The 18,307-nt window shown below is 56.7% G+C and overlaps 2 protein-coding genes across 14 annotated transcripts in view; one reads left to right on the top strand and one right to left on the bottom strand.

Annotated features, from left to right (window-relative positions):
- Ep400 (E1A binding protein p400) overlaps window positions 1–11,888 on the top strand; it is a 103,596-nt gene extending 91,708 nt beyond the window's left edge. For all 13 annotated transcript variants that reach the window (XM_063225438.1, XM_063225436.1, XM_063225441.1 and 10 more), the window contains 5 exons: window positions 2,239–2,434; window positions 2,777–2,901; window positions 4,037–4,183; window positions 8,932–9,009; window positions 10,179–11,888. In XM_063225438.1, coding sequence (XP_063081508.1) covers window positions 2,239–2,434; window positions 2,777–2,901; window positions 4,037–4,183; window positions 8,932–9,009; window positions 10,179–10,451 — 819 coding nt within the window. In that variant the 3' untranslated portion in view covers window positions 10,452–11,888. The remainder of the gene's footprint in view (window positions 1–2,238; window positions 2,435–2,776; window positions 2,902–4,036; window positions 4,184–8,931; window positions 9,010–10,178) is intronic.
- A 1,539-nt stretch (window positions 11,889–13,427) lies between these two features.
- Window positions 13,428–18,306, bottom strand: Ddx51 (DEAD-box helicase 51). Its single transcript, XM_013149080.3, has 15 exons — window positions 17,954–18,306; window positions 17,706–17,848; window positions 17,035–17,185; window positions 16,663–16,808; window positions 16,506–16,577; window positions 16,275–16,381; window positions 16,030–16,138; window positions 15,771–15,916; window positions 15,481–15,673; window positions 15,295–15,410; window positions 15,100–15,216; window positions 14,843–14,944; window positions 14,654–14,717; window positions 14,439–14,573; window positions 13,428–14,363 (listed from the first exon to the last, which is right to left on the bottom strand). Exons 1-15 carry the CDS (start codon window positions 18,252–18,254, stop codon window positions 14,337–14,339), a joined length of 1,929 nt encoding a protein of 642 aa, XP_013004534.1. The 5' UTR covers window positions 18,255–18,306; the 3' UTR covers window positions 13,428–14,336.
- Between the last annotated feature and the right edge of the window lies 1 nt (window position 18,307).

Here is an 18,307-nt window from a genome sequence, read left to right as displayed (position 1 = left end):
TACAGGTGGGGAAATTGAGGCATGGTGCCTAGTGCCTGTCCACATCCTACAGCCAGTCAGCTGTGTCAAGTGAGATATGAGGACCAGGTGCCCAAAACCATCTCTGTATGCCAGACCCAGGCCACAGGTCACAAGGAGGGATCTGCCCACCATAAGCAGGGGCATCTTGTGGGACAAGTAGCCATGGGAGAAGCATGGCTTCCGCAGAGCTCACAGGGTTGCCAGTCAGGCTGAGGAGAGTGACAGGAGCTAGTAACGGCTAGGCAAGGCCTTTTGCAGACATGAATTCATGACCTGTTTCAGAGGGGATGTTAGTGAAGATAATGTGTACTACTTAGTGAAGTAAGCAGCTGGTGCAGTGGTGCCCACCTTTAGTCCCAGCACTTTGGGAGGCTAAGGCAGGAGGATCATGAGTTCAAGTTCCACCTAGGCAATTTAGCAAGATACTGTCTCAGAGAATGTAGCCCTGTGAGAAGGCCCCAGATTCAGTCCTCAGTGCCACTAAGGAAAGAAAGGGAGTGAGGGAGGGAGGACAGAAAGAACTGTTACAGAGTAGTAAACATACAAGCCTGTTTGAGAAAATGTTAGAGGAGACTAAATACCTGAAACTAGAAAGTTCGCTAAATCGTACATCCAAGTCGTGGAATATCAAGTAACTTTGAAAAGTGGCAGTTGTGAGCCTGGTGTGACAGAGCATGCCTGGGGTCCCAGCCCTGAGGAGGCTTGCAAGGCAGGAGGATCATCATCAAGCCCAGCCAGGGCTATATAGCAAGACCCTGCCTCAAAAAACCAGAAAACAGAAGTCAAAAGGACTACCCACTTCGGGGGACTCCTAGAAACCCAGGAGCTGTTCTTACTTCCAGTGAAACTCCTAATCTGCCCCCCACCCCCCAAAAAACCGCAGGAGAGTGAATGGTTTAAACAGAAGAGAAACAGTTCCTGAGACAGCCCCGATCCCTACTCCACAGGCAGATGGGCCAGCCCCTGGCCAGCGTCAGAGCGTTCTGGGCATGGGTGCCTCCCACTGATGTCTGTACAGATGAAAATGCATGTTGGACTCGAGGGTTGCAGGGAGAACAATTGCATACAGGACACATAACTTGTAGGAGTATTTTTAATAGTCACCCAAGAGTTAAATAAAGAGAAAGTGCAGGAAATCCGTCCACAATGCTAAAAGACCTTCAGAATCCAGCTGAGAACCCAGATCCCATGCAAGTCTGTTTGATGCGCTGGGAAGGCCCAAAGGTCAGTGATGGAAACTAGAAAAAGTCTGTGCCAGCAGGGTGAAGGATCTGTGTCAGCAGACTGAGGTTTCTGCATTGGAGCCAGGAAGCAACACTCAGAACAATGACCAGGGCTCCTCTGAAAAGTATCGTAGCCATCCTCAGAGACAGTGAGGTCCTGCCCAAGCTCCTCCAATGATGGGAACAGCCTAGTTCCTATCAGGAAGCCAGCGTGACACACTTCTCCTGGAGATTGAACAGCACACATCTTCCTGTTTGGAACCAGGAAGCGATGCTCAAAGCAAGGACCAGAGCTCCCCCAAAGTGAACCACAGCGATTCTCGGTGACAAGGCCCTGAGCTCCTCGGGTAATCACAGCCAGCTTCATAGGAGGGGAGCCAGCATGACAAGCTCCTCCAGGGGAGCCAATGGCTCCAGACAGTAACAATGCTTAGGAGAACCCACAACGCTGCTCTTCCTCTCCAGGTCTCCTTTTCGCGCTGGCAGCGGTCCACACTCAGCACCACGGTGATTCAGTTCAGCTGGGGTTAAATGGACCACCAGTCACTAAGCCACTACAGTGCACCTGCCCCATTTTCTTTTAATAATATAATCTAAAGGGAAAGTACGTGGTGGACACATGGGGCAGGGGGCCCAGTGAGCAGACTCTCAGGCTGCTATAGCAGTGATCTTGGAGTGACCTTGCGTGCAAGCCAGGGCACAGAAGTGGGCAGGGCATGCTTCGACAGCAGGAGGGTAGCAGAGCTGCACTCGCCACCTAACCAGCACTGGAGCATTTCATGTGGGGTTGTCCCAGGGTGTAGTGGGATCAGAGGGCAGGCCTGGCCTCGTGACTTCCCATGTTCCCTGCCATGCTTAAGTAATGGTGTTGCCTTTCAGTGTCAGTTCTGCTAATCTATGTAATTGTCTTGTGGCTTTACATCTTGTCAGAAAACATTGGAGGAGACAGGTCATCCTCCCATCTCTGGACTCTCTTGTTGTTTCCTCTGTTTAGACCCGGGTTCCCGCTTCTCAGCTGCAGGCACAAGGACAAATGCAGACTCAGACACCCCAGCCAGCCCAGGTGGCTCTGGCCAAGCCTCCAGTGGTGTCTGTCCCAGCTGCTGTGGTCTCTTCACCAGGGGTCACGACCCTGCCTATGAATGTTGCAGGGATCAGTGTGGCCATCGGGCAGCCCCAGAAAGCAGCAGGTGCGTCCCCTCTGCCACCGGTGCCCATGCTATATGCAGCACAGTGAGCCTCGGCCTGTCCTGGCCTGTCCCAAGCACCCAGCCTATTCTTGTGCAGCTCAATGTAAATTCCTGAAAGGTGTCCAACTTTGAGATGTGCCCATCGACCAGCAGTCTTCTGAAATTCTCTATAGCTCTTTACGTGGCTTCAGTGAAGCCGGCTGCACCCTAGGTGTTTAGGGCTGGCTTCCTCAGTTCTGGGACGGCTTGGCTGTCATCCTTGGCAGGTGACTATCTGAGTAGTCCTGGAGTGAGTGGGCCTCCCCACCCGGAGCTGGCGTACTGATGGAGATGCTTTTGCAGGACAGACCGTTGTGGCGCAGCCTGTGCACGTCCAGCAGCTGCTGAAGCTCAAACAGCAGGCTGTCCAGCAGCAGAAGGCCATTCAGCCACAGGTCGCCCAGGGCCAGGCCGCCGTCCAGCAGAAGGTACTGGGGTCACTGTGGTGGGTCTCAGTTTATCACAGAGTTGGGCCTCCAAAAGAGGCAGATGGCTTTGAGGGTGAACAGGCAGAGGCTGCAGCTTGGGAGAAGGGCCAGGGTTGCCTGAGGATGTGGGGGCTGGAGCCAGGGTGCAGGCGTGGAATTGGCTGGCAGGAGTCTCAGGTTGGTGAGGAGCAGGGGTAGCCTTGGTGTGTGCTCTCAGCCTAACTTCTGGGGCCACCGTGAGAGGCAGAAGCCAGTGATGAGGAAGGTAGGCTGCTGGTGTCATCCACAGTGAGGGAGCCCATGGGCCATCCTGCTTCCAGGGCCCGGCTCTCGGGTGCTTGCTGCTGAGGTCAGCCTGGTCTCCCTTACCCCATGGGCGCTGGAGTTGCAGGTGCTGGCATTGCGGGTACTGTATGTGCTGTTTTCTGGACTGAGGCTGGAACTGGGTTCTGATGCCAAGCAGGGTGCTAGTCTCACCAGTGCTGACCCCAGGGTGGAACAGGATTCCCAGGGAACTGGGTACAGAGCGGTAAAAGGGGGCCCATTCCAGCAGATCAAGAACTCATAGTTGGTGTTACCAGCTGCACACTCAGCCCTTCTTGGAGTCCTACTATGTAAAGTCAGGGACCTGGGTCCAAATTGTGCTGGTTCTGATGGGCATTCCCTTGAGGGGACAGCCAAGCCAAGATCTGGATGAATAGCTGTTCCATGCACAAGCCACACGTGCAGCCCCCAGAGCCATGCTCAGCTCATCTAGCTGTGGCCTGCAGGTTGATGACCTGCACTACTGTGTTCTCTAGGAAGCGGGTCAAGTCGCTCACACAGTGAAGACCCTCCCTGGGCTCCTGCCTAGCCACACTGTGGGAGGGAGGCATGGGCCTCTGAGCCAGCCCAGAGGTGCTCCCTGCTAGGGTAGTGGGCTGGCTGGGAGTTGGAAAAAGGGCTATAGCCCTGTCGCAGGTGTTACTGTGGGCACATGGCAGAGGCCAGGAAGTGCCAGGCTCTCATCTGGGAGCATACTGAAGTGAAGTGTGGGATTCCAGAGCCGAGGCTCTTTCGGCTCCTGGTGGCTACAGCAGGAGTTGAGTAGGACCATGGTCATTGCCCCCTTACCACAGCCCTCTCTCTTCTCCAGCTAACTGCACAGCAGATTGCTGCCCAGGGCCCACAGCAGAAGGTCACCTACGCTGCCCAGCCTGCCCTTAAAACTCAGTTTCTGACCACACCCATCTCACAGGCGCAGAAGCTGGCTGGGACACAGCAGGTGCAGACGCAGATCCAGGTGAGCGCAGCCTGCCTGTGCCAGAGGGAGTGGGGTGGCCCTGCTTCATCTCACGGCCCCTGGGGCCTGCCCAGGGCTCCTGAGGCTGGCACTTCCCCTGGACGATCACAGGGTCCCCGGGTGTCATTGGCTGTGAGGTGCGGCACAGTTCTGTAGGTATGGGGGTGGGATCTGCACACCAGTCCCTTTTGTGCTCCCCATCTTGTCTCCTAGTAACCAAGGAGAGTTCTTCACTCACCTTTCCCTGGTGTGTCTCCTCCCTCGGAGGTGCCTGTTGTCTTGTTGAGTTCTGGGGGCTGGAGTGCCTTTTCCCAGTACAGGACTCACCTCCTTACTGTGATGTCTGGAGATGGAGATGGATCTGTTCTTGGGATGCATTTTGCCAGTCTGTGTCCCCTGGCAAGAGCTGTGTTGTCTGAAGAAACACCAGTGGCACACACCTCTAATTCCTGCTGCCTGGGGAACATAGTAAGACCCAGTCTCAAAATAAAACAGGAAGAGCAAGGGTTCAGGCCTGTGGTAGAGCACTTGCCTAGCACGTGCAAGACTGTTGGCTCAATCCCCGGCATCTCAGAAGAAAAGGAGGAAGCCCCTGCCTGCGTGGGCCGCCCTTCCTTGCCGGGGCTCTCCCTCCCGGAGTGTGCTCGCATGCCTGTGTAAGGATGAGTCCTCGCCTGATGCGACCCTGCTGTTCCCACACTCCCGAGCCCCTGGCCTTCTCTGTGGCTCAATCTCCGGTTTGTGCCTGAGTCACCCGCACCGTCTTTGGCTTGATTGGGTACCTTCCTTCCTCAGCAGTGCTTAGCTGTTTGTATATCTTTGTGCACGTGCTCTGCCCTGTTGGCATTGTTTAGTGAGTTGATAACCACAGTTACTGAGATTTCATCTTTTCTGTAGAGGAGAGTTGGCATCTTTACAATCTTAGCTTCCAGTTCACCAACAAGACCTTTTGTTACTGTTTTTTAATGTTTGTAAGTAGGTTTTCTAATGTTTTAATAAAGGTGTCATCAGTTGTATTTATTCTTAAGTAGTCTTTGCTGAGGCTTTTGTGAGTGGGAAGCTGGCTGCCGACCACACCTCTGTCCTGCCCGCCCCTCGTCTGGTCTGCAACTGTGCAGGGGACGTGTTTGTTGGTCTGAAGTTTTAGTAGAAGAAGGAATTCTGTTCTAGTTTGCTGGAACCTTTTGTCATGGCATCCTTGGTCTTCATCTGTCCACACTCCCTCTAGCCACTGTGGCACCTGTAAGGTCTGTACCAGCTGCCACCCAAATGCCAACCCCTTGGACCTACCCACCGAGGCATGTGTGCCCAAGTTCCCAAGGGTCCATTTCAGAACAGGCAGTGTTCACAGTGCCCTCGCCCTCCCAGCTGCTAGGTATGCATACAGGGTGCCACCTAGCTGCGCCCACCACATCTACCCCCACGTCTGGGAGGGGTGATAATGCGGCTGTGCACCCCCTGTCCTTCCTCCATAGCTTAAGGCTTGTTACCCAGAGGTACAAATGGAGCGTCACTGTCCAGGAGAGACTCACACTGTCTTTAGTGTTGCTTCTGGCACAAAGCCACACCCACCTTTCATTCAGGTTTCTTGCTGCATCTCTGCCTGGCCTTGGCATCTGCTGTGCTGACCTCGAGTTCCAGGTGACAGCATGTACACCGTGGGGCACCTGGTGCCTGGGTTTCCCCCTTCCACAGAGATGGTGCACTCACCTGTGTGTGCGTGGAGGCCACCATGCTGGGACGTGGGCTGAGGTTGGCTGGGATGTGTCCAGTGTGCTCTGCGCGCTTTCCTTCCTGGCCTCTTCTCTCTCACCACTTTGTTGTTAACTTTCTCCTGGCTTGAGGACCACAGGTGTACTGTTCAGTATTGACTGGGTTACTCAGGCTTCCCTCCCGCATGCTCTCCGTGCAGCTTGCCTTCCCGGCCCCAGCCCTGCCCTTGCTCCCAGTGCTTCTGGCACACATGTCAGTCCTTGCCTCTTTTTTTTTTAATTTTAAAGAGAATAAAACCCAGCAAAACAGAATAAAGCCAATGAAAACAAAACAGTGAAAGTGATACAGAACTTCCAAACAAGGTAACAGGAAATCTATACCTGCTACCATAATGCCTCTTGTTATCTTCAGGATTGCTGCCCATACCATCAGACATAATAAAATCCAAGCAGAACAGAATAAAACCAATCAAAATAGAACACTGAGTAAAACAAAACAATAAAACAGAACAGTGAGAACAAAAATTTCAAAAACAAGACAGGAGAGCCCCCATGGTTGCTGTACTGCATACTGTTATCGTCTGAATAGATGCTCAGACTGTCAGCCTTGGGCCTGCAGAGTCAGTGAAACAATACAAATGTTAAGTTGTTTCGGTACCTCAGTCTGTCCTCCAAATCAGCCAGTTGCTTGGTGGAGTTTTTGTCTCCCAGCCTGTGCACTGGTCGACTCATCAGTAGGGCGAATTAGCTGCTTGTTTCTCCCCCGAGGCCCAGCATGGCTTCACCAACTCACAGGAAGGGCGAATTGGCTTGTTTCTCCCGCCAGGCCCACGTAGGTTGCAGCTCTTTTTCACTCGGGATTTCCTATGTGACCCTGCCTTTCTTCCACTTGGAGAATTTCCTTTGGAATTGCTTTGTTTGAAAATGGTTATTTTTCACTCTTGTTCCTAAAACGTTGGGCTTCTACAGAATTATGCACTGGTCTTGGTTTTCTTAGGGCATCAGCAATGCCATTGCCTGGCCTCTGCTCTTCTGTCATTGTTTGGGTCTTGTTTTTGTTGTTGAGACAGGATCTCACTGTATAGTTCAGGCTAGCTTTGAAATCACTGTGTAGCCCAGACTGTCTTTAAAATCACAGTGACCCTCCTGCCTCAGCCTCCTGAGTGTGAGGATGATAGGTGTGCACCACCATGCCCAGCACTTTTGTTGGTGGTGGGAAGCAGATGTTCACCCAGCAGCACTGCTTTGATGGTCTCACACACACAAGCACAAATGCTCACACACAGGCATCGTTCCTCTGGAGCTCTTTCTTGGGTTTGGCGGCTCTGTGGTCCAAGTGCTGCTGGCTGCCAGTCTGTCTCTGTAGTCGAGACTGTGGCAGCCACTGCTCCATGGGTGCTGCTGCTGCTGGGCTGTCCACTCTGCGGCTGTGGCGTTTCTCAGAGCCCATTTCTCCGTCTCGGTTTTCCCACTGCATTCCAAGTGCTGCCGCCCATCGTCTCCCCTTGTGCTCCTCTTGGGACTCCTCTTTATTGCGTGGTCGGGTCTGCTCCTTGTGGCTCTGGAGTTTTGATTTGGACGGTGATGTGTTGTGCTCAGAAGCTCCGGGTCAGCTTGGCCTCGGTTTGTGTCTTCCCGTTTGTAGGCTTCGTGGTGGCTCACACACAGCTGGAGTCCGATGCTCCCTCTGCAGAGGCTTTTGAGGTGTGGCCCTGGGGGCTGTCTCTGCAGCAGCGCCTCCTGCTGGTCAGTTGGAAGCTGGGGCTGCAGCTTGCTTCTGCGGTGCCCATGTCTCTAGGTGGTATCTCGTCTGGTCCCCACTGTGTCCCTGTTCCCTGTGCCCATCTGAGGAGGGGACTGTGTGGCATAGGCACTGTTGGGGCTCCTCTGTGGCACGTCCCCTGGGGATGGCGGCTATGGGTGGCATGGCTGACTGTGGGTGCCACTCAAGTGGGGTCTGGACCCATCTTGTCAGCACTGCTCCCACGTGGGGGTCTGCTGCAGAGAGTGGGCCCAGCCTGATGCTGGAGCCCTCCTCTGAGTATCTGCACTCAGGTGCAGATGGGCAGAGCCACACTTGCTGTCAGTTATCTGGGTGCTGAGGGCAGTGTCTGGGAGCCAGCTGTGGTCCCTGTCATCCCAGCACACTGGGAGGCTGAGGCAGGAGCATCACAGGTTCTAGCCCAGCCTGAGCAACCTTGTCTCAAAATAATGAGTTGTAGCTCAGTGTGAAAGCTTGCCTGCAAGCCCCATCCCCACAGGAGGGAGTAAAGCCCTTATGAAGCCTCCGTGTTCCCGGAGTTGTGCGGGTCAGCACCCTGGTCCTCTGTGGTCCTGCAGTGGCTGAGAGCCGACAGTATCATGGTTTCCCATGGGCTCTGAGGGCTTAGTCAGGGGCCAGCTTGGCTCACTGCACTAATATTGTCTGGTCTTAATTTTTAAACTAGTAGATACTTTTTGATTAATAGCAAGAACTGTTGTTTGAAACTTTGATGTTTAGTTCTGTGTTGCCAGAAGGCTCCTGGTTGAAGTGGTTCTGAGTGAGGGGTGCTCACACAGGACCCCAGGACCTGGATCGGGGATATGTCTGAAAACGAATAGGCCTGCCTCAGTCATGACGCGGAGAGAAGTTTACAAAATGAGTGCTCTTCTGGTGGTAGTGCGCGCCCGCGCCCGGGCTGCCTGACCTCAGGGCTGTGCCATGGCAGGAGCAGCCAAAGCACAGTAGGACCCAGGGCTTCTCTCCTCCTCCAAAGCTCTCAGGTCTGTACAGGCTGGGGACCGGAGGCCATAAGAGCCAAAATGACCGCAGTCCCAGATGAGAAGGCGACTGTCTTTGCCTTCCTGCCCAGAGGCTGTGCTTGCTCCGTGGCCAGGAGGGAGCTGCAGAGCGGCTTCCTTCACGTTCCTCTGAGAGTGCACGTGCGTGTGCGTGTGCGTGTGGGAAGTGACAAGAAAGGGAGGGGAAATGCTTCTTGTGGCACACGTTCTTTTGAACTCTGTGACTTTATGTTTGGCTTTTTTGTTTTGTGAAAGGTTGCAAAACTTCCTCAAGTTGTCCAGCAGCAAAACCCTGTGGCCAGCATCCAGCAGGTGGCCTCTGCCTCCCAGCAGGTAGGACCTCCTGGCGTGCGAGGCACTGTCGGTTAGGGTCCGTGCTTTCATCCTGAGGAAGTTGGGTGAATGCTGAGAGGGTCGCCCCTGCGTGACGGGGCCAGGGGCAGGGTCAAGGGGGAAAGTGTGAGCAAGGGGGGGTGAAGGGTGTCGCCTCATTGTGCTCGGGGACTGGGCTTCCTTTCAGCCGTCCTAGGCTCACCCCTTCAGCGGGCATCTTGGCGTGGCGTGCAAGAGAGCTTACTCCTAGGGGCTGGGGATTTAGCTCAGTGGCATAAGTGCCTGCCTTGTAAGCAGGCAGTCGTGAGTTAGATCCCCGGTACCGATAAAAATTTTAAAAAGAGAGCTTACTCCTCATAGCGACCAGGGAGTGCGGACCTAGAAGGACTCTGTACCCTGCTCTGCAGGCTGGGATGCAGAGAGGATGGTGGCCTCCCCACCATCCCCTTCCCAGCAAAGGCCTTCAGGTTCTCCTACTGTGTGTATTATTTGTTTGTTCTGTTTTGTTTCATTCCTTTATCCTTTTTTGGTATTGGGACTCAAACACACTACCTCATGCTTGCCGGGCAGGCACTGTGAGCTGTATCCCTGCCCCTTGTTTTGTTTTTTGAGGGAGCATCTCAGTATGTAGTGTGGGCCACCCTGGAACTCACTGTGTAGTCCAGGCTGGCCTCAAGCTTGCGATGATCCTCCTGCCTCAGTGTCCCAAGTGCTGGAATTATAGGTGTGTACCCTTGTGTCCAGCTACTGTGTTATTGTACAGAGTGTGACCATATGGTGTAGTGCTTTCAGTTTTTTATTTTGTGCAAGCCACGCTGGCATATGGGTTTCAAGACACAAATAGTATTAAAGCAGCCCCCACTGGCCTTGCCCTTGCTCGCCAAGACAGGTAAACAGCAAGTGCTTTTTTGTTCTGTTGAGAAACAGAGGCCCCAGCTGGGCATGGGGATGCAGGCCTGCAGTCTTAGCACCAGGGATGGCTGAGGTGGGACTGAGGTCTCGTGGAGTCGGGGTTACACAGTGAGAGAAACTTCTCAGAAGGCAGGAAGCGCAGGCCCTGTGGCCCAGTGGTGGCCCCACCCCGCCCCCATCCCGCTAAGAGGCAGAGGCCCTCGTGCAGCGCAGACCCTGAGCCATCCTGGTGATGAGCACTCCCTGTCCCCTGCCAGGCTTCCCCACAGACGGTGACACTCACGCAGGCCACAGCAGCTGGGCAGCAGGTGCAGATGATCCCTGCAGTGACAGCAACCGCGCAGGTGGTGCAGCAGAAGCTCATACAGCAGCAGGTGGTGACAACGGCCTCTGCCCCACTGCAGACTCCAGGTGGCCCGAGCCCCGCACAGGGCCCAGCCAGTTCCGACAGCCCTGGGCAGCAGCCCAAGCTGCAGATGCGGGTTCCTGCAGTGCGGCTGAAGACACCCACCAAGCCTCCATGCCAATAGGCAGGAGCCAGGAGAGAGCATCATGGGAGGCAAGTGGTGGCAGGATGCCATCGTAGTGACAGCACCACCACAATCTGTGGATGTACCGTGTGCTGTGGGAGGAGTGCCCTCTCTGCTGTGTGGCTGCCATAGGGGCGAGCCACAGTGTCATCTCATTCAGCCACCCGAGTCCTCAGAGCGTCTGCTGCGTGCAGTGCTTTGCCTCCAGGATCCAGGGCGCACACAGCACACATGCAGTCCAGTCCTATTGGCTCCGTCCATCCTTCCCACCCTCACTAGGCTGCCTGGGACGGGCTTAGCACTCCAAGGACCTGTACCTGACAAATGAATTTTGTCCTGATGCCCACCCAGATCCCATGAGCGGTGCCCAGCGGTGTGTGTGTGAGGGTGGGGACCAACTGATGGGCATTGGCTCCCTGCCTGCTGCAGGGCTTCCATGTGAAGGGCGCTTCAGGGTGGGGGCCTGGTGTACAGCCTCCAGGCTTGGCGGTACTTCCGTTGGGGCATGTGTCCCAGGGTGTGCTTGGCACCATGAGGAGCATGTGACAGGCGAGGTGGCCAGCGAGAGCCGGGAGCAAGGCCACAGAGTTGGCCTGGAGGCCAGCACCCATGTACCCAGGGTGGGTGGGCACACAGTGGCCAGTGCCTTCTGTCCCCACTGCCACGCTTACTCAAGGCCCTAGCCATCAGTGGGAGCAGCCTGGCCTCAGTGCCCACTTCTGCTGTCACCATGCCAGGTGGTGCACATGGCTTTCCCAGCCCCATAGCTGCTGGCCTCCGCCAAGAGTCCCTGTCAGCGGCACCTGCCTGTGGTAGCCGTGCATGCGGGCCAGGAGCTTGGCTCTATCAGGGCTGTCTCCTGTGGAGGGTACCCCACGGTCCCCCTGCCGCAGTCTCCTGTGTCTCCGTCAGTGGCAGGCTGTGGGCAGGAGCCCACTGGAGTTCCCTTCTCAGCTTTTGACGGGAAGAAAGCAAAAAAGGAATGTTGAAAAGCTGCGGAGGGACCAGCGCTGGAGTCAGTCCCTGGCACCATCCTCACGGGAGCCTGCTATCTGCACCGCTTTGTGTCCCATCTACGTGCTGCGGAACCTGGAGGGGCCAGGGAGCAGAGCCCTCCGAGAGCTCCTGGCACAGCGCTGCCCAGGACCGCTGCTCCATGCGGCATGTCATGAGTCAGAGGTTTCCAGAGTGTGGGCCAATGGCACCCAGATGCCACCTGTGGGGCTCTGCAGAGGTATGTGGGGCAGGGCTTTTTTGTAGTTGTTACTGTTTTTGTTCACCATTGCAACCAGATAGCTGTTGTGTTTCAAAATGTAAGGAACAAGTCTGAATTTGTAAATATTTTGTAAACAGAAGCATTTGTACTTGAAGAGTAGGATTTTAAAGGGCACTGATGTTTCCCAGGCAAAAGACGTAATAAAATGACCTTTTTATATACTTTTCAGTTTGGTGTTGCATAGAAGACTCGGTTGTTTTTCATTTATGTGAAAGGAAACACAAGTTGTGTTGGTGTGGAGTGCCCCCTGCCCAGCCATGGCTGAGCAGTGGGAGGGGTGGCCTCCTGACCCCCCTGTGCCAGCACTGCTGCCAGGTGGCACAGGGCTACTGCTATTTTTTTCTTTTGGACTTTGCTTTTGTTTTAAACAAAAAATGTTTCAGAGGACAAACGCTTCCGCACACGTTTAATAAGCAGGGCACCTTGCCAAGGTGGAGGTGGAGTAGCACTCCCGAGCCCAGGGGTGCCCCAAACCTATCCTGGCTTGAAGCCAGGTGGGGCTCCAGCTTTGCCCGCCCTCACCTGGGCTAGCGCAGCTGCAGACAGTGGCACGATAGTCACACGTGGGGAGCGGCCTGAATGCTGGTGCAGAGACTTGTAAGTGGTCCCCTACATGGGTAGCTCCTACTGGCGCTGCATCTAACCACAGTAGTGCCACCCAGCCACTGGCACCCTAGCTTCTGCATGGACCCCAACAGGGCCTTGGCATTGCAGGGCACAGTGGGGGACTGAGAATTGGGCTTGTGCAGAGGCTGGCCCTGCTGCCTGGCCCCACAGTATGGCCTTCTGCAGGAAGCTGGCCTGGCATGGTGCCACCTCAGCTGCTGGGATGTAGGCGCCTCTGGGCTTGTCATCGGGAGGGCAGCAGTCACATGACTGCTGACCATCCCTTCCACGGTGGGTGTCCTAGGGGCTTACCCCACACCGTGGACAAAGTCATGTGTAGGACTCTTCTGTAGTGTCCCTTCCAGCTGCCCCACATGTCTAGGGCCAGCCAAGCCCAGCTGTGAAGACAGATGATGGCATTGTGTGTGGTACTGGTGAAGCCAGAGCTGCCACTTGTGCCCAAGACAAGGGAGACACAGGGCTTCACAGTTCTCACATGCGGTGAGCAGCACAACCTATGTTTCTGTTGCAGGCCACGTGCTAGGGAGCCAGGCATGCGTATTGATGGGGGCTACTGGCCATGCATGGTCTGAGGGGACTGTGCCCTTCCCCCAGGCCGGGTCGTGCTCCCCTCGGGACCATCCTGCTGGCTCCCGGCTAGCTGCTCCATCTAGTTTTAGATGCCCAGCAGCGTGGGTGAGACAGTGCCAGCCCCAGCCAGCCCCGCAGCAGCCATTTCCTGTGTAAGGTGCAGCCGTGCCTCTGCTCACAAACTTAGTTCTCCCACAATTCTGGTCTCAAACCCAAGCACATTTTTCCAGCTCAACACTGAACCTAACTATTGAGTTTGATTCAGTCTACAACCAATTGTTTGCGACCAGCATCATGGGGATGAAATTCATGAACTGAAGCATGTTTCTAGTTGAAATATGCTTCTTTTTAAAAAAAATTTTGTTTTGCCTTTTGAGATAGAAGGTTCACTGTATGGCTTAGGCTGGTCCCAAATTCACATCGATCCTCCTGCTTCAGCCTTCTGAGTTCTGGGATTACTGACATGTACCTCTGCCTGAGGACTAGAAACCATTTAAACCCAATAAAGTGAACCAAACATTTAATAATAAAATTTCCTTATTACAATTTGTGTGACATAGGATCTCACTGTAGTTCACATTGGCCTCAAATTCAGTGATCCTCCTGCTTCAGCCTCCTGAGTGCAGAGATTACAGGTACATACCACCATGTCTCGATACTACCAATTTTAAAGTGACCTGTCAGTTCACTCTTGTCCTGGTTAAGATTATTCTGATACCGAAAAAATCCCACATACCATGTTGAGACAGGTTTTTGTCTTCTGAGGCAGGAGTTGCCTGTGATCCTCTCACCTCAGTCAGCTCCAGCTGCTGGAGGGATAGGGTGCACCACCCCACCCAGCTGCTTTGGAATCAGGTACTGTGTAGGGAAGCCAGCAAGCCCCCCGAAACCCACCTGGTGGCCTGCGCCAAAGGAAGCCACGCGGACCTGACCTGGGCAGCTCTGAATTGCTGCAGGGAGGAGGGAATGTTGAGTAGGGGTCCCGAAGGGCCATGGGTGGGTGGGGACTGGCAGGGGCCTCCCTAAGCCAAGGCTGAAGCTGCCATGCACCCTATCCTGCCCAAGGACAGTGAGGGCCAGCTGGGGCACTGCTGCCTACTGCTTTCACACAGAGGGCCAAGGGCTGCTCAGCCCAGTTCCCCCGGCTTCACAGGCTGCCCGTCTCACTCTCCCAGACAAGGCAGTGAAGGGCGATGGTGCCAGAGGCCAAGGCGTCAGGCTGCCCTCTCCTCTCGCCCTTTGGGCCTCCCCAGAGGCAGCAGGATGCTGACCATTGTTCTCCGCATGCACATGCGGGCACAGCCGGCCTTCGGTTTCCCAGAGGCCCCTGTTCAAGACTTGGTTTCCCCTCCTCTGAGGGCACCAGAGAGGTGGCGCGATCTGCCAGCAGGGGGGTTCCACCGGTCTCCAGCCTAGGCGGCCTTCTGTTTCAGCTCCTCCTGCAGGGGTAGGGGGCAAGTTTGGCACCCATGGGCCGCCCCACACTCCTCTGTCCCTGACAGCCCAGATCTTACCTTCACCACCCTCTCGAGCTGGGACAAGGCCTCTTCGTAGCGTGGCACCAGTGGCTGCAGGAGCTTGCTGGGGACCTCATGCCGCACCAGCTCAGGGGCACCAGCTTCTGCCAGCATCCGGAGGAACCGCCTCTCCTTGAAGGAAGGGACCTTGAGTGTCAGGACGGGTTTTCATCCCACCCCAGTGCCCGAGGAACGTGGGTCCCCGCACTCACCTGCACCTTCAGGAGCAACGTGAAAGCTCGCCCCATCCTGCCTGCTCGCGCTGTCCTCCCGACCCTGGGACCAAACATGGCCTTGATTTTGGATTTCAATGCAGGACTGACTGCTCCAAAGGAAGAACCCATGGCCTCACCAGGCAGTGCCCAGGCCCAGTCCCCGAGCCACCCCACTTCAGGTCCTACCGGTGCACGTAGGTCCTCAGGTACTGTGGGGCATCGTAGTTGATCACCAGCTCCACACCTGGCACATCAATTCCTCGGGCAGTGGCATCTGTGCTGATGAGGCTGTGGGAACAGAGCACGCAAAGTCTCCCACACTGGGCACTGGCTGGCAGAGCCCAGTTCCGGCAGGCACCCAGCTCCACACAGTGGCCTCTCACGTGCCTGCACGTGTGCACACATGCACATGCGTGTGGCACCCCTACCCACCAAGAACTCACAGTTGGATCTTGCCCTGCTCAAACTGCTTCAAGATCTTCCTCCTGTGGCCAGGCCCATAGCAGGCAGAGAACTCCGCCACACTCACACCTCCGAACGCTTGCACGAGCAGGAAGAGCCTGGGCAGAGACAGGGCTTAAGCCAGGCACCTGGAGCCCACCCACCTGCCTGCCCGATGCACACCACGCCAGACCCACCTATGGGAGTTCTCCCGGGAGTTGGTGAAGCAGAGGGTCCTGGAGATGCTCATCCCAAGGACCAGGTGTATGATGGCGAGTGGCTTGGCGTTCAGGCTGCAGGGCACGTAGTGGTGCTGCGGAGGACAGCACAGGTTGGCCAGGAGCCCTGCCTGTTGGTCCTCCACCTGCACACTCGGCACTCACCGTGAGCCCCGAAGGGAAGGCGTACTTCCCCTCTGGGTCCCCGCCCGCGGTGTCATCCTCAAGGGCCCTGTGTGCCAGCCGCGTGGAGAAGAGTCGGGGCAGGTACAGACCGAGCCGCTGCAGCTTCTCGGGGTTCTGGGTCAGGGTGGCTGAAAAGAGTAGCTTCTGTAGAGGCATCTGGGGACAGCAGGTACTAGAAGAGAGAGGGAGGGAGTGCTGGCAAGACGGGGTCCTCGCACCACCCTAGCTAAGGAGAGTACCGCAGAGCACCCGCCGAGGGCGGTGGGTACCTGGCAGCAGTCACAGCTGGTGCCCGCCGTCTCTGCAGCAGGGTTGCAGGGTCAGTCGGGCCCTCGCAGGGGAAGGCAGCCGCCATTACCCGAGGCAGCCAGGACTGGTGCATGCTGTCTATCATGCGGTCAGCCTCGTCCACGATCTGCGGGGGCAGGGCTGCACTGACTGCTGGGGACTCCCTGCCCAGGGAACTCTCACTTGGGCCGAGGCAACACTCATTTGGGCCCAGGCAACCCTCACTTGGCCCAGGCCTACCAAAAAGCGCAGCTGCTGGAGGCTGAATCCCTGGGTCTGGTCGATGTGGTCCACCAGGCGGCCAGGTGTGGCCACCACAATGTCAGCCAGGCAGCGGTAGCCATCTGCTCTGTAAACCACAGGGACCCAAAGCATGCTCCTCTGACAGTAAGGAGCTTCCTTGTTGCCACTGAGGCTGCCCCAATACAGAGCCTCTGCCAGACAGAGCAGGTGCCTCCCCAAGCCCACCATGCTGCAAAACCTACGTCTTCTGGACAAGGCTCTCCTGCTCCTTGGCCAGTGGCTTCTGTCCAGTAACCAGGGCGACCCGCAGGGGCGTGGCGTCAGTGTAGACATTGAACACTCTGCTCACCTACAGAAAGTGTCACCAGCCTGAGGTAGGTATTACTCAATCACTACCGGGCTCAAGTCCAGCCTGGGTCTCCCACAGGGCTGCGGTGGCTGGGGCCTGGACCTCCAGGTATGAGGCAGTGTACCTGCTGGGCCAGCTCCTTGGTGGGCAGCACTACCAGGGCACGTATGTGGCAGACCACTCGATGCAGCAGGGCCTGCAGGGAGCAGGGGCACTAGTGTCAAAAGGGCCAGTTCCCTGCCACTAAGTTAGGACTGGAAAGAGGAGAGCCTCATACCCACCTGCACCACGGGGATGACAAAGGCCAGAGTCTTCCCACTGCCCGTTGGAGCAGACACACAGAGGTCACTAGGCTGGTAGCCACCTCTACCCACCAGAAACCCACTGGCCGAACTCTCCAGGACAGCAGGGATCACGGCTGCCTGGACTGAACAGGAAGCATGGGGGTTGGGTCAGACTCACACCAGACCTAGCCACCCTCTCCGTGGACTTCCAGCTCCCAGACAGGGCCATGCCGAGAGGGGTGCGGAGGAGCCCTGGGCGCTTACTGGGGCCCCAGAACACCACCAAGTGTAAGCCCCTGTGCCTATATCTCAGTCCCAGGAGGCTGCCCTGGGACTGTCCCACCTGTCACCTGCCCATGGCTGGGGCACCTGGGAAGTAGGCTGAGATGCCATGAGCCCTCAGCTGTTTCTGCAGGTCAGGGTGCACCTCAGGAATGTCTTCGATGGGAACAAGGTCCTTGGTGACATTTTTCTTGACACAGCTGGGGTTGGCCAACCACGCTGGCAGGAAAGGCTGGACCTACCCCAAACAGTAGGAGAAGGAAACTAGGATAGTTCCCCAGAGCTCTCCAAGGTGGGGAGCAGAGCAGGCAAGAACCAAGAACACAAGCAGAGAAGGCTGGAGGAAGGGACCCTGCGAGGACGGCAGCGCAGTACTGCTCCTCGACACTTTCCACACAACATGGAAACAAGCGCTCCCCTCCTCTGAGCACAGCCACCCAGGCTTCCCAACACCCCAGGAGACCCCGGGCCCGCCTGCAGTGGCTTCCCAGATCCTCCCTGCCTCTAGGCCTCCACGCCCCGGCTGACTCCACTAAGTCCCAGTTCCAAGACCTAAACGGCTCCACCAAATGTTCTGCTTCAGTAGTTGCCTTGGCCCAAGGTCTCACTACCCAACTACTTATTTGGTGGCTGCGCTGCCGCCAGGCAGGCCCACAGAGCAAGGGGCCCTGCAGGAGTCAGCAACCTGCGCGCCGCCAGTCATTCCTCTGTGAAGGCGGCTCCCCTCCGCGACCGCTCGCTCTCGCCCTCGTCCTCACCTTCGGCGCCTTCCTCCTCGAGAAGCCGCCCAGCACCGGCGTAGGACCCGGGGCCTTGGATGCTGCCTCCGGGACCCCACTGTCTAGAGTCGCCGGGGCCTCGTGGCTCGCGCTGTGCTCTTTGAGCGCCTCCTCGCTGCTGCCTGCGCGGCAGACAAACCGAGGCGGCGTCAGCTTCGCTACCGGCCGGGCAGGAAGACCATTACCCTGCCTGTGCCCCTATCCCCATCCCGCGCCCGCGCACGAACCACTTGCGTCTGTGTCCTCGCCTTCCGCTCTGCGTCGCTTCCTCAGTCGTGTGTCCGGGCTCCCGGCTGCCCCACCGTTCACCCGCCGCCTGCGCCGGGGCCGGCGCCGCCGCCTGCCAGCTACCTCTGACGCCTGCGCGGCCGCCTCGGCAGGCGCGGGCTCCCGTTGTTGCTGCCGCTCTCGAGCCCGGCTCTGGAGCCGCTCGAGCAGCGCACGAGCCCGGCCGCTCGCCTCGGCCTCTGCCCCCTCCGGGTCTGCCGCCTCGGGGTCCCGGTACCGCGCAACATGGAACAACGCCATGCCGCCCGGCGCCGCAGCAGCTCCTCGGCGCGCAGTGATGAGGTAGTAGGTAT

This window comes from Cavia porcellus, unplaced genomic scaffold, assembly GCF_034190915.1.
Source record: "Cavia porcellus strain 051 isolate PalLab524CR breed Dunkin Hartley unplaced genomic scaffold, mCavPor4.1 scaffold_16, whole genome shotgun sequence".
NCBI classification, from domain to species: domain Eukaryota; kingdom Metazoa; phylum Chordata; class Mammalia; order Rodentia; family Caviidae; genus Cavia; species Cavia porcellus.
The sequence above is the reverse complement of the archived record's forward strand: the minus strand, read 5'-3'. Positions and strand labels throughout refer to the sequence as shown.